The sequence below is a fragment of the Lipotes vexillifer genome, unplaced genomic scaffold (assembly GCF_000442215.2).
Source record: "Lipotes vexillifer unplaced genomic scaffold, Lipotes_vexillifer_v1.1 scaffold751, whole genome shotgun sequence".
NCBI lineage: Eukaryota > Metazoa > Chordata > Mammalia > Artiodactyla > Lipotidae > Lipotes > Lipotes vexillifer.
In genome coordinates, this window is record NW_006799727.1 from 62,092 (window position 1) to 74,953 (window position 12,862).

At 40.0% G+C, this 12,862-nt stretch overlaps 1 protein-coding gene and 1 pseudogene across 1 annotated transcript in view; both read left to right on the plus strand.

Moving 5' to 3' along the window:
- CATSPERB (catsper channel auxiliary subunit beta) overlaps nt 1-5,556 on the plus strand; it is a 67,049-nt gene extending 61,493 nt beyond the window's left edge. The window contains exons 13-14 of the mRNA XM_007471901.1: nt 124-198; nt 5,368-5,556. Of these exons, the coding sequence (XP_007471963.1) occupies nt 124-198; nt 5,368-5,556 (264 nt within the window). The remainder of the gene's footprint in view (nt 1-123; nt 199-5,367) is intronic.
- Nucleotides 5,557-9,267: 3,711 nt separating this feature from the next.
- LOC103078548 (acetyl-CoA acetyltransferase, mitochondrial pseudogene) lies at nt 9,268-10,559 on the plus strand (annotated as a pseudogene).
- Nucleotides 10,560-12,862: the final 2,303 nt, after the last annotated feature.

Genomic DNA, 12,862 nt, shown 5'->3' on the forward strand with positions numbered 1-12,862 from the left:
CCTTAGGAAAGAGGTTGGAATTTGTCTGTGCAGAATCTGTAGGGAAAGTGGCCCCAGTGTATATTTTTACTTATAGGAACATACATGTCAATGTTGCTAATGCCTGGTGTGTTTCTTCCACAGGGCTCTGAGCTCTTTCACTTCAGAGTGTCTGTTGTTCCAGGGGTGTCTTTTTGTAACTTAGGTGAAGAATTTCAGGTATAGTGAAGGCACAGGTATCCAGTGGTATCCAAGGGAGTGATGGCTGGGGACGTAATATGACAGGCATCCGTCCAGGAGACACTTAAGAGAAAAAAATGGCAGAATTTGTATGATAGACAAGGCCTGGAGATGGGGGATCCTGGAGACTGGTGGTGACATTATCAGCAGTGATGAACTTAGGGCCCTTGATAGGTTGCAGGACCAGTTAATGCTGGGAAAATATTAATAAGTGCCTGTATTTGTTTTTGTTCCATCTCCACGTTCCATATTTAGCTTGGTTTTCTGACACCACCTCCCCCCAACTCCCCACAGAGACCTATGTCTGTAACACTTTAGTTTCCAGTATTATCCTCCCTTTGGTTATTTGCATTGTAACGGTAGAGTCTTGAATACTCCCAAAGCCATCAAGATCCAAAAGAACTGGAAACCAAAGTCAGTCTCTCCAAATCACCCTGTGATGTTCAATGACTCATTTTTGTTTATTCATGTCATAATATCTGCTGCCTGTGGTGCGTGGGAAGGAATAAGGATTTGATTAAATTGATTAATGGCTCCTTCATTGTCAAATACTGGTACCACATTATCAAAAACAAGATCTCTTACTCTCTCTTTTTTCCTTTTTCTATCCTGGCCCTGCCTCAGTAATGAATCTGCACAACTGTGGTGATGGGTGCCATGGCAGCAGTGCAGACATCTAAGACCCTGAGAGAAAATCCATCCCACTAGATCTAGGAAAAGAAGCATCCGTCATAGGAGGATCATGAGAGAAAATCCCCATTATTTTTCTCTCTTTTTTTCTCATCTCTTTGTCCCAAGGTCAGCCCCAGTTTCATAGAACAGCACAGCAGTACCGAAGGCTAAAACTCTAATGAATCCCAGCTTTCTTCCCAGAGGCCTAAGGAAAAGGGCCTCTAGGACTAGAGAGTGCGGGGGAAATCCCTAAGAGAAGAGAGCTGGAGGAGGATATTCCTAATTGTGCGTATGCACCAGCGCAAGTACCAAGCAGCACACGAGTAGCACACACCCAAAGAAGCTTAGCAAAGGCTTCAAAATAAAACGACAATATAAACACCCACTTAAGTTCCCCTAAGTGGCAAAGGAGACAGGAAGACATGATAGCATAGCTAAGGCTTTTTTTGAAAACTGAGCAGACTTTGGAGGCATGCCCACAGACAGTAAGGCATTACTTGTGATCTGAATGCAACCAGTGTGACTGACTGCTGAAACAAACAAAGAATTCAACATTTTCCAGAGAATTTTTAACAGGACCCAAAGTCTCTAAACCTAATATCTTAAATATCCAGGATACAATCCAAAGTTACTCAGTATACCAAGAATTAAGAAAATATAAGCAATTCAGGGAAAGAAAAGACAATCAGCAAATGATAGCAAATGGAGTTATCAAGACAGATATTTTAAACCAGCTATTATAACCATGCTCTAGGTAAAGGCAAACACTTCTGAAATGAATGCAAAGGGAAAGGAAGAAATTCTCAGCAGAGAAATAGAAGGTATTAAAAAAAAATGGAAATTTTAGAACTGAAAAGTACAAATATTTAAAATTTTAAAATCACTGGAAGGACTCAGTAGCAGAATGGGTATTGCAGAGAAAAGAATCAGTGAATTTGAAAATAAATCAGTAAAAATTCAACCTGGAGAAAAAAGATTTTAAAAAGAATAGCCTCAAGGATCTATGTGACAGTATCAAAAGGGCTAACACTTATGTCACCAGAGTCCATGAAGGAGAGGAAAAAAGAGATTAGTACAGGGGAAAAAAAGAAAAACAATGCTGAAGAAATTAAGGCTGAAAATGTCCTAAATTTGGTGAACACAAAATGGACAAATTCAAGAAGCTTAATGAATCCCAAACAAGACGAACTTAAAAAAATCATGCCTAAACACTACACCTGAATGTGCCTAAATCATAATCAAGCTACTAAAAATCAAACACAAAGGAAAATCTTGAAAGCAGCCAGAGAAAAACACTACATGTAAGTGAAAGACTATTTGAATGACTGCTGATTTCTCATCAGAAACCACAGAAGAAGAAAGTTGTACAACATCCTTAATGTACTGGGGACAGTTGTAGTGTGGGGAAGGACTGTCAACCCAGAACTCTATAGCTGTAGTGAAAATATCCTTGAGGAATGAGGGGAAAATAAAGGTCAATTTCAGATGAAGGAAAAATACGATAATCCACTGCAGGCAGAACTTCACTGAAAAAATGCCTAAGGAAGTTCTTCGGGCTAAAAAGAAGTGTCAACAGAGAGAAACAAAGCTTCAGGAATGAAGGAAGAACCACGAAAATGAATAAAAGAAAAATAGGAAGTGATTGCATAGTTAATAAAGGAAGAGAATCATTAAGAAACAATAGCGGGCTTCCCTGGTGGCGCAGTGGTTGGGAGTCCGCCTGCCGACGCAGGGGACGCGGGTTCGTGCCCCGGTCCGGGAAGATCCCACGTGCCACGGAGCGGCTGGGCCCGTGAGCCATGGCCGCTGAGCCTGCGCGTCCGGAGCCTGTGCTCCGAAACGGGAGAGGCCACGACAGTGAGAGGCCCGTGTACTGCAAAAAAAAAAAAAAGAAACAATAGAAAAAGACAAAGGTTCCTGAAATCTACTTTTGCAAGTATCCTGAAACAATGGAATGCAAAGCATGATCTTGGATTTTCTTTCATCCTAAAGGACATTATTGGAATCATTGATAAAATTTGAGTAAAATCTGGAGATTAGATAATAGCGTTGTCTCAGAGTTAATATCCTGGTTTTGATAATTGCACTCTGGTTAAGTGAATTCTTTGCATTAAAGAAGCACAAATTGAAGTATTTTGATGATAAAAAGACATTGTGTCTAGAACATACTCTTTTATGATTCTGGGGTTCAACTTTTCTTTAGACATGGCATGGAATATTTAGAAGATTGGGAGGGAAACATTTAAAGAAAAAACTGTTTTCAGGAACTTTAGAGATAGCAGTTTAGCTGGAGAATACAGGATTCACAGGTGATAGAGGTTTCTAAGAAATATAATAGACGACTTAAGCAAGTGAAATTTTTATATTTTCTGATAAGGTGACTGAAATTTTGTTTTAGGCAGAAATGGGTAAGAAAGGCATTCTGGGTGGAAAGAATAACAGCAGCAAAGACACAGATATAGGAAGTCATAAAGCAATCTCTTCAGTAGTTGATCCATTTGGCTGGAATGTAAGGTTATATATAAGAAAGTGGGTAGGTTAGGGTCCCATTGTGGGAGACCTTGAATGTCTGGATGAGAACTTTGGAACATTCCTGTCAACAATGAGAAACTATTAAACATTTTGAAAAGGGGTGTTCAGGGATGAGCACATGATCTACGCCTGCCCAGTCAGGGTGAATCACAGGACTTTTGCTCAAAGTGCTGGGACATGGACTTGCTCTTTCTTAATGACATTGAACAAGGAAGTTTGCAGCCCCAGGAGCTACTGTCAGCCATAAGGACTGTTGGGACTATGGAGGGAGTTATCCAACACTGAGGAAGCAGAACAGAGAAAAAGATAAATTATGATTACAGTGGGTAGTTTCCTCTGGCTCTTCCTAACTTTAGCATAGAAAAGAAAATTCCGTTTTGAGATTACATGTAGTGCACAATTCTCTCTCTCAGAGCAGTGCCTGGCTCTCATTTACCACAAACAGACTAGATCATTCTTACAAAGCTTATTATCCAACCTCCTCTGATGGGCCACCTTTAAAAGAAAGATTTTTGGTATCTTGTAGCACCATATTGAAAAACACAAGTAGCATATCATATCCAATATGTAATATTTGTCTATCAAATCCCCAATAATTCCAGTAGCGTTGGGCACATTGTCTGAACCTCCAAGTACAATAGGACATGGTTAAACCAGGTGGTCCATTACCATGAAGATAATTATGTTCCCAGATTGGAAAGCACAGTTTTTCTCTGCTTTCCACACCACTTGGCCAGATCCACCTTCTAAATACTGTTGCTTACAATACTCCATTTCTGGTACCAGTTCTATGTAGTCAAGATTCTTCTCGTCACAAATGAAGCAATCTCTCTTTGTTTAAAAAAAAATTTTATAGACAGACTGATGTTTTACAAAGATTAATCTGGGAATGTTATTATGTCAACATGGATTGACAGCATCGAAAGCTGTTAGGGGAGCTTATTTATACAAAGTGAGGTATTAAAACTCACAATAGTGGTAACAAAAGTGGAATAGAAAGAATGAATGTGAGAGAAATTATAAAAGAATTCATAGCTTATGGGACTGTTTCTTAAAACACAGATACATCCTTAGGTCACTGGGAGGATGGAGATACCTTTAACTTGATCTATACCCTAAAGCAGCTTTTTAATCCTTTATCTTGTCCTGGCATTTTCCCACATTCCTGCCATCCTGTTTTCATTCATCTCTACTTTCTTCTACCTCCAAAGATGATCTTCCTTCCTACTTCACTGGGAAAACATAAGCTTGAACCACCTTATTCTCCATATGCCCCCACTTCTACTTGTAACGTCTCTGGCACCCATCTTTGCCTCTAGTCTCAGAGAAAAAGACGACTCTATGCCTCTGTCAATGATCCTGTCTCCCCTCTAGAAAATTGTTTTTATTAATTAGCCATTCAGGCAGAGGAAACATTTTGAATATACAGAAATTTCCCAATGTCAGCACTTGTACAGAGGATTTCTAAAGAGGAGATAGTTTGGAAGAGCCCATGCTTATTCCCTATACCTTGAATGTACCTTCTCTTCCTTCTCTTATTCTTCAAGATCCAGCTCAGGAAGCACATTACCTGATAACTCTAAGCAGTTAGGCACTTCTAACCATGTTCCCGCAGCACTTTGCCTGTTCCTCTGTAACTGAACACAGAATGTTTTCCTGCTGTGTAAATGTTCTATCTGCTCACCTCTGCCACTAAAGACATAGGAAAAAGGAATAGGATATAAATCGATTGCCTATTCCCTATGTATCATGTGGAAATTCACCACCTGTCAAATTGTCAAGAGACCGTTTGTAAACTTTGTGGAAGCTAAATATCTATATCGGTCTGGACAGAATGTTGCTAAATGAGTAACAATGTCTCCACCACTATGGGAATCATGTCAAGTTCAGGGTTTTGAATTACTGGGTTCAGAAAGCTTAAAGACTTTGCTTTTTCTGTTGCAGATTTATGTTGACGAAGCCCCTCTGCCATTTCCAGGACACACACTTATTGCCCTCGCAGCAGCTGTACTGCTAGGGGGATTAATTTTTATAGCATTTATGTTCCAGATACGTAACATCCACCCATGGGATACATGCAAAAAATTGATTAGGACAAACAATGTGAATTCAACAAATATTACTGCTAATTAGCTGGCTCATCGATTGAAAATCTGAATAGTGAACAAATGGTAATCATAATTTTCTCTTTATTTCCTAGTTTCATTAGACAACTCCTAGAAAAAAAATATATTTAAATGTTAATGTAAAAACTAGCTAAAATACTATAGAATTACCATTTTAACTCAAATTGCTATTTGTCAACATGTTTACCATTCCATTCTCTTATTTTGAATACATGGAAAATTTTCTTATGTCAACACTTATAATAGAGGATTTTCCTTGGTTTTTAGAAAAATACAAAATAATAACCATCTCTGTGTGGAATGTGTGTTCTGTATTTTTCAGCTTTTGTTGACTGGAGCCCATTCTGTGCCTTGCCCTTTTCAGGTTGGAATATGAGTAGAATGCAATCCTGCCAGGGAAAGATAGGTGATAAAGGAGGCTCCTGTCCATGTGTGCTTTCAGAGCCTCATGGAAATTAAAGATGAAACCATTTGGGTTTCTTGAGGCAAATTCAAAACCAGATTGTAACACCTAAAGAGAATGAATTGTGACCCCATCGTGGGGTTGGATGAACACGGGGTCTGGGTGAGGTTCTTATTTACAAAACTACATGCAACATGTAGAATTCCAAAAGATTCACCTCTGTGTACTCTCAGAGCACCTGTCCCCAGGTAGTCAGAAGATGGCCAATGCATTTGGAGATCAGAGAGTGACACCCTCCTGGAAAAGCTCAGGAGGAGCCGCAGACTGCTCTTGACAACATAGGGAGAGGCTAGGCATCCAGTCCAGGAGAGCCCAGCTCTGAGAACTGTAAACAGTGGCCGTACCTGTCTATCATGAAAGTTCTTTTGAGAGGATAGTGGGCAAGGTAGATCCAACAGTTAGACTCCGGAGCCAGACATCCCAGGTTTGCCACTTCCTAGATGTGTGACCTGAGCAAATTATTTAATTTCTGTGTGCCTAAGTGTTTTCACCTGTAAAATGGGAATAATATTAATACCTACCTAACAGGGCTGTTGTGAGGGTCAAATGAATTAATACATGCAAAGTAATCAGAGCAGTGCCTGGCTCTGTGAATACTCTGTTACCTGTTGTTGTTAGGTTGTAAGTGATAGAAAGCCATTCTGTCTAATTATAATAAAAAGGGAAATTTATTGGAAGGATACTACAGAAAGCCAGAAAATCAAAGCAAAATCTGGACAATCAGTTCTTGTCCATGGGGAAGAATGAGAACCATTCTGGAGACCTAGGAAAACAGGAGTTTGTCAACACTTCAGAACATCACTTGGGCCAGGGCTCTAGAGATAAAACATGGCACAGAAGTTAAAAGTGTAAGCTCCAGAGTCTAACAACCTGTGTTTCTTCTTTTAATAAACTTTATTTTAGAATAGTTTAAGATTTACCAAAAAGTTGTGAAGGTGGTACAGAGGGTTCTCGTATAACCCACACTCATTTGTCCCTAGTATTAATGTCTCACAGCCTGGTTTTTATCTAGCTCCATCACCTACTAGCTGTGTGATCTTGGGAAAGTTATTTAACCTGAGATTCTGTACTGTGGTCTATACACGTCATCTTTTGGCTATTTGAGCACGTAGATGTATGCCACGTACACATCTGTCTTCCTGCGTGTTCAAAGATGCCCCTGCTAAGAGAATTCACTCTACATGTAACCACAAATTCATTCACCTCTTCCCCCAAAAGACACCATCCAAAGTCATATCTAATGATGGGGTCCAGCAGTAACGTCATAGAGCCACTGTTCTTGGGAGTCCAGAATCTCTAGGTGCCATCAATTTCTCTTAATTTCTGTTGAAAAGGAGGAAATGGTGATGATTATTATACTTTAGCAAAACTCAAGAAATGTGAATTATGTGTGACCCTGTAACTAACGCTAAAGCTGGCATTAGATTTTTTCTCTCTACCACACATTCCATGTGCTGCCCTGCCTCTGAACAGCACCTCACCTGATTAGGATCCTTTGCCCAGAAGAATGAAATGTCTTCGTTTGTGAAGGATCCGAGCCTTTGGTAAACCTGCCCTTTGGTAATCAGATATCTATTACTCTGTAAGTTAGTTTCCATTGATCTTTATCCGGGGGTATCCTTGGTAGTAGAAATTTGTGGCCTTGGATCCACCCAATTGATCTTGGTCCTCAGCGTGTTATAGCATCTCTATTTTTCCTCATTAAGGTTGATTATCCTCTGTTGTGCCTGTTTTCCTAATACATCAGGAACCAAAAATGGCTACATGGCTGTCTTGGTTTCCAATTCAGTGGGATCATTATTGCTTTCACTGGTATTTCTACACTGGTTACATAGGCCACTTGATTATCAGAGCTCAAAGTTTAGAACACAAAAAAGCAAAACTTTTGCTAGGTTTATTAAGTGAAATCTAAAAATAACTATTCGCTCTCCACCCCTTATTTCCCAGATTAATGTGTTCTAGCTAGCAAACATCCCTGTATACTGGGGATTTCCAACATGGAACATATATTTCATCCAGCCAGAGAAATCGCAGTGTCCAAGAGACCACTGTGCATGAACGTTCAGTAGGCTTCCTTATATCATAAGACCACCTGTTTCTGGATGACAGAGTAACAGCAACGCAATGAATCCCCAAAACATCCACCCATTGCCTCACATCTTTTTGTGAAGTGAGCTGAGGATAGGGCCAGAGGCAAATTGTGAAGGATTAAACTGTTTAGAGTCCCAATGTGCTGAAAAGATTATTGTGTCTCCCTATGAGTAATAAAAATTTTAAATGTTTGATCATAACACAGCACTTAAATATACGTGGAAATTAGAATAACTTCTTTCCAGATTTTCTGATTGGAAAATTCTGAATAGGGCTTCCCTGGTGATGCAGTGGTTAAGAATCCTCCTGCCAATGCAGGAGCCCTGGTCTGGGAAGATCCTACATGCCACGGAGCAACTAAGCCTGTGCGCCACAACTACTGAGCCTGTGCTCTAGAGTCCGCAAGCCACAACTACTGAGCCCCCGTGGCACAACTACTGAAGCCCATGCGCCTAGAGCCCGTGCTCCGCAACAAGACACCGCAATGAGAAGCCTGCACAGTGCAATGAAGAGTAGCCCCCGCTCAACGCAACTAGAGAAAGCCTGCATGCAGCAACGAAGACCCAATGCAGCCAAAAATAAATAAATTTATTTTTTAAAAAAACCTGAATTTAGAAATAGACCTCTGAATAGCTATATCACAAAATATTAAACCAAGATTTTAAAGAATAGTAAAGCGTCACTTTGCTTTCTGAATTATTAATAAATAAAATTAAGAGAATTTTCTACAGTTCATCTTTAGCTCATCCTTCTTCTTTTTTGTGTATGTTTTACTATGTATATAAACTTCCGCAAGCCACAACTACTGAGCCCGCATGCCACAACTACTGAAGCCTGCATGCCACAACTACTGAAGCCTGCATGCCTCGAGCCCATGCTCTGCAACAAGAGAAGCCACTGCACTAAGAAGCCCACGCACCACAACGAAGACCCAACGCAGCCAAAAAAAAAGATTCTAGTTCCCTAAGTTCAGGGTTCCTTTCAGGTAATGCAACTCACCATATATGCACGTGTCATCTGGGCCGCTTTGTGTTACGTCATTCCAGGTAAAAGATATAAGCATCACTGGAACACCTTTAATACCATAGAGGAAGCGGGATCAGGGACCCGCGGCGCATGACCACATCTCTCCGCCGGTAACTCTCCGCTCCACGCTCGGTGACCATGGCTGTGCTGGCGGCCCTTCTGCGCGGTGGTGCCCGCAGGCACAGCCCCCTGCTTCAGAGGCGGATGCAGGAAATAAGATATGTGGAACGAAGTTATGATCAAAACCCACTTTGAATGAAGTGGTCATAGTAAGTGCTACAAGAACACCCATTGGGTCCTTTCTAGGCAGCCTTTCCTCTCTGCCAGCCACTGAGCTTGGTTCCATTGCAATTCAGGGAGCCATTGAAAAGGCAGGGTTTCCAAAAGAAGCAGTGAAAGAAGCATACATGGCTAATGTTCTACAAGGAGGTGGAGGACAAGCCCCTACAAAGCAAGCAGTACTGGGTGCAGGCTTACTTATTTCTACTCCATGTACCACTGTAAACTAAAGTTTGTGCCTCAGGAATGAAAGCCATCGTTATGGCCTCTCAGAATCTTACGTGTGGACATCAGGATGTGATGGTGGCAGGTGGGATGGAGAGCATGTCCAATGTTCCCTACGTAACGAACAGAGGAGCAACACCATATAGTGGGGTAAAGCTTGAAGATTTGATTGTAAAAGATGGGCTAACTGATGTCTACAATAAAATTCATATGGGCAACTGTGCTGAAAATACTGCAAAGAAGCTGAATATTGCACGAGATGAACAGGATACTTATGCAGTTAACTCCTATACCAGAAGTAAAGCAGCATGAGAAGCTGGAAAATTTGCAAGTGAAGTTGTTCCTGTCACAATTACAGTAAAAGGTAAACCAGATGTAGTGGTGAAAGAAGATGAAGAATATAAACATGTTGACTTTAACAGAGTTCCAAAGCTGAAGACGGGTTTCCAAAAAGAGAATGGTACAGTAACAGCTCCCAATGCCAGCACACTGAATGATGGAGCAGCTGCTATGGTTCTGATGACTGCAGATGCAACAAGAGGCTCAATGTTAAACCACTGGCAAGAATAGCAGCATTTGCTGATGCTGCTGTAGAACCTATTGATTTTCCAGTTGCACCTGCATATGCTGCACCTAAGATGCAGGTGCATCTTAAAAGATGAAGGATTGAAAAAAAAGGTATTACAATGTGGGAAATAAATGAAGCCTTTAGTGTAGTCATACTAGCAAACATTAAAATGCTAGAGATTGATCCCCCAAAAGTGAATATCAATGGAGGAGCTGTTTCTCTTGGACATCCAATTGGGATGTGTGGAGCCAGGATTGTTGTCCATTTGGCTCATGCCTTGAAGCAAGGAGAATGTGGTCTTGCCAGTATTTGTAGCGGAGGAGGAGGTGCTTCTGCCATGCTGATCCAAAAGCTGTAGACAACTTCTGTTGTCTAAGGCAACAAGCCTATGTAGCCAGAAAGGCCTGCTGTAATCAGGGTAACTGATTACCCTGGGTCAGCTTGTATGAAAATGTTTCACTTTTTATTATTTTCAACTGTTTTTTAAAAATAAGGTAAAAAGATCAAATCCCAAAACCTGTTGAGATGACAAAATAATTTTTTCTTCTACTTTACAGTTTTTATACTCTTGAACACATTTTTGTTATAAAGCTATACTTTTAAAATACCATTGTGCAATATTAGTGACTTATAAGTAGCTAGAAGCTTCCATTTTAGAGAATAAATCTTAATTTACATTTTTTAAAAAACCATAGGGAACATAGATAAGTACTTAGCCTTTAGAGACACTTAAATTTTTAGCATAATGGTAAAACTTTAGGGTCATAACAGTAATGACATTAAGGCCCTTTGTTTTGATGATAGCTAACCTTATCCAGTTTGTGGCAACCAGCACTCTCCTTTCTAGAGTGGCAAAACATTTTCCCCCCTCTTCAATTCAGGACCTAGTGAATACATTAGTGTATTTAGTAGAGAGCTAGTGATCCTCAGGATCTCAGTATTTACAGTGAGGGAAGCCTCCTCTCTGACCTTGGGGAGGTTACTAGTTAATTATGCTGACTGTAGTCTCTTGGGCATGTTGAAGAAAAGGTTTATTTTTCTAATGGAAAAGTTCTTTTCTGGCAGAGGAAAAATTATGACCAGTCTTTCTGTCTTGTAGACTTGCAAATTGACCTCACTTGAACCCTTCTTGTGTTCCTTGATTGCTAACACACTGTTGAGTCTGGCTAGCTAATATTTTATTCTGGATCTTCACAGCTATAAATGTAAGTGAAATGAACCTATTATTTTCTTTTCTGGTACTATCTGTATCTAGTTTCGGCATAAAAGCAGTTCGGTCATAAAATGAGTTTGGCAGTTTTCCCTCTTTTATGGAAGTGTTCATTTAAGGTATGGACTATCTGTTCCATTAAGATTTTATAAGCTCACCAATAAAATATCGATGGTAGGCCTCACTAGGCTTCACTCTTCTTTCTACTTTACACAACTTCCTGGATTGATTTATTTTTAATTTTACTAAGTACTACTTTTTTAATCCCCATTTTCTACTGCAGTGCCTTCTAGGAACGTTTCTTCTCTTGATCCCCTAGCTTACTGCTTTCTTCTTCCACTATCAGTTTGATCATTTATTCCCATTATATTGACTTTCTTGATTTGAGATTATTCACTTATTTGACAAATATTTATTGAATGTCAGGCACTGTTCTGGACACTTGCTAATCTGTATAGACCTTTATAAGGACTCCAATAGATCTTTTTCCCTCAGTGACAGTAGTGACATTTTGTCCCTTGGTTGAGCCCCTGTTTTATATTAGAACAGATATGTTTATTTGTAGTATTTATTTTGTAGTCTATAAGTTTATTTTTATTCCATACTAAAAATACTTCTCGGGCTTCCCTGGTGGCGCAGTGCTTGAGAGTCCGCCTGCCGATGCAGGAGACGCGGGTTCGTGCCCCGTTTCGGGAAGGTCCCATATGCCGCGGAGCGGCTGGGCCCGTGAGCCATGGCCACTGAGCCTGCGCGTCCGGAGCCTGTGCTCCGCAAATGGGAGAGGCCACAACAGTGAGAGGCCCGCATAACGCAAGAAAAAAAAAAAAAAAAAAGAAAAAAGAAAAATACTTCTCTTTTTTCCTAATATAGTAATACCTATTTCAGGGTTGAAGTGCTCATTTTCTTTCATTTACTCGGAGTTTAGAAATAGCATATACATCATGAAACAACAAAACTTTGGGATTCTGATAGTTTTAATTTTGTAAAATAATTTTCCTTTTGATTTCTTTCCTAACTACTTATTCACACATATCCATTCATTCGTTTAGTGATTCTTAATTTGTTTATTTAGCGTATTCTGTGTACCAGGCCACGTGCTGGCTGTTAGGGCTATAAAGATGCTGGAAGCGTGTTCGCTTCCCTTATAGAACCTGTAATCTACTGTGAGGGAAAAACATATAAGTTTAACCAAAATATTCAGATATGATGCCATCATAAGGAAATTGAATAAGTTAAAAGGAAAGGAAGATTTCAAGTCAATAAAATTAGCCAGGAGTTTAGGTAAGGGAAAGGCCTTGCCCTATCTATACTTACCAGGGAATGGTGTGCATATGAGCTGGGTCTTGAATATGAAGAAGGAAGGGTATTGACACATGGGAAGAGTAAGTTATTGTCATTGCTTTTGCTTTCTCTCTATGGTATTTTTTTCCAGATTATGGTTAGATTTTGAA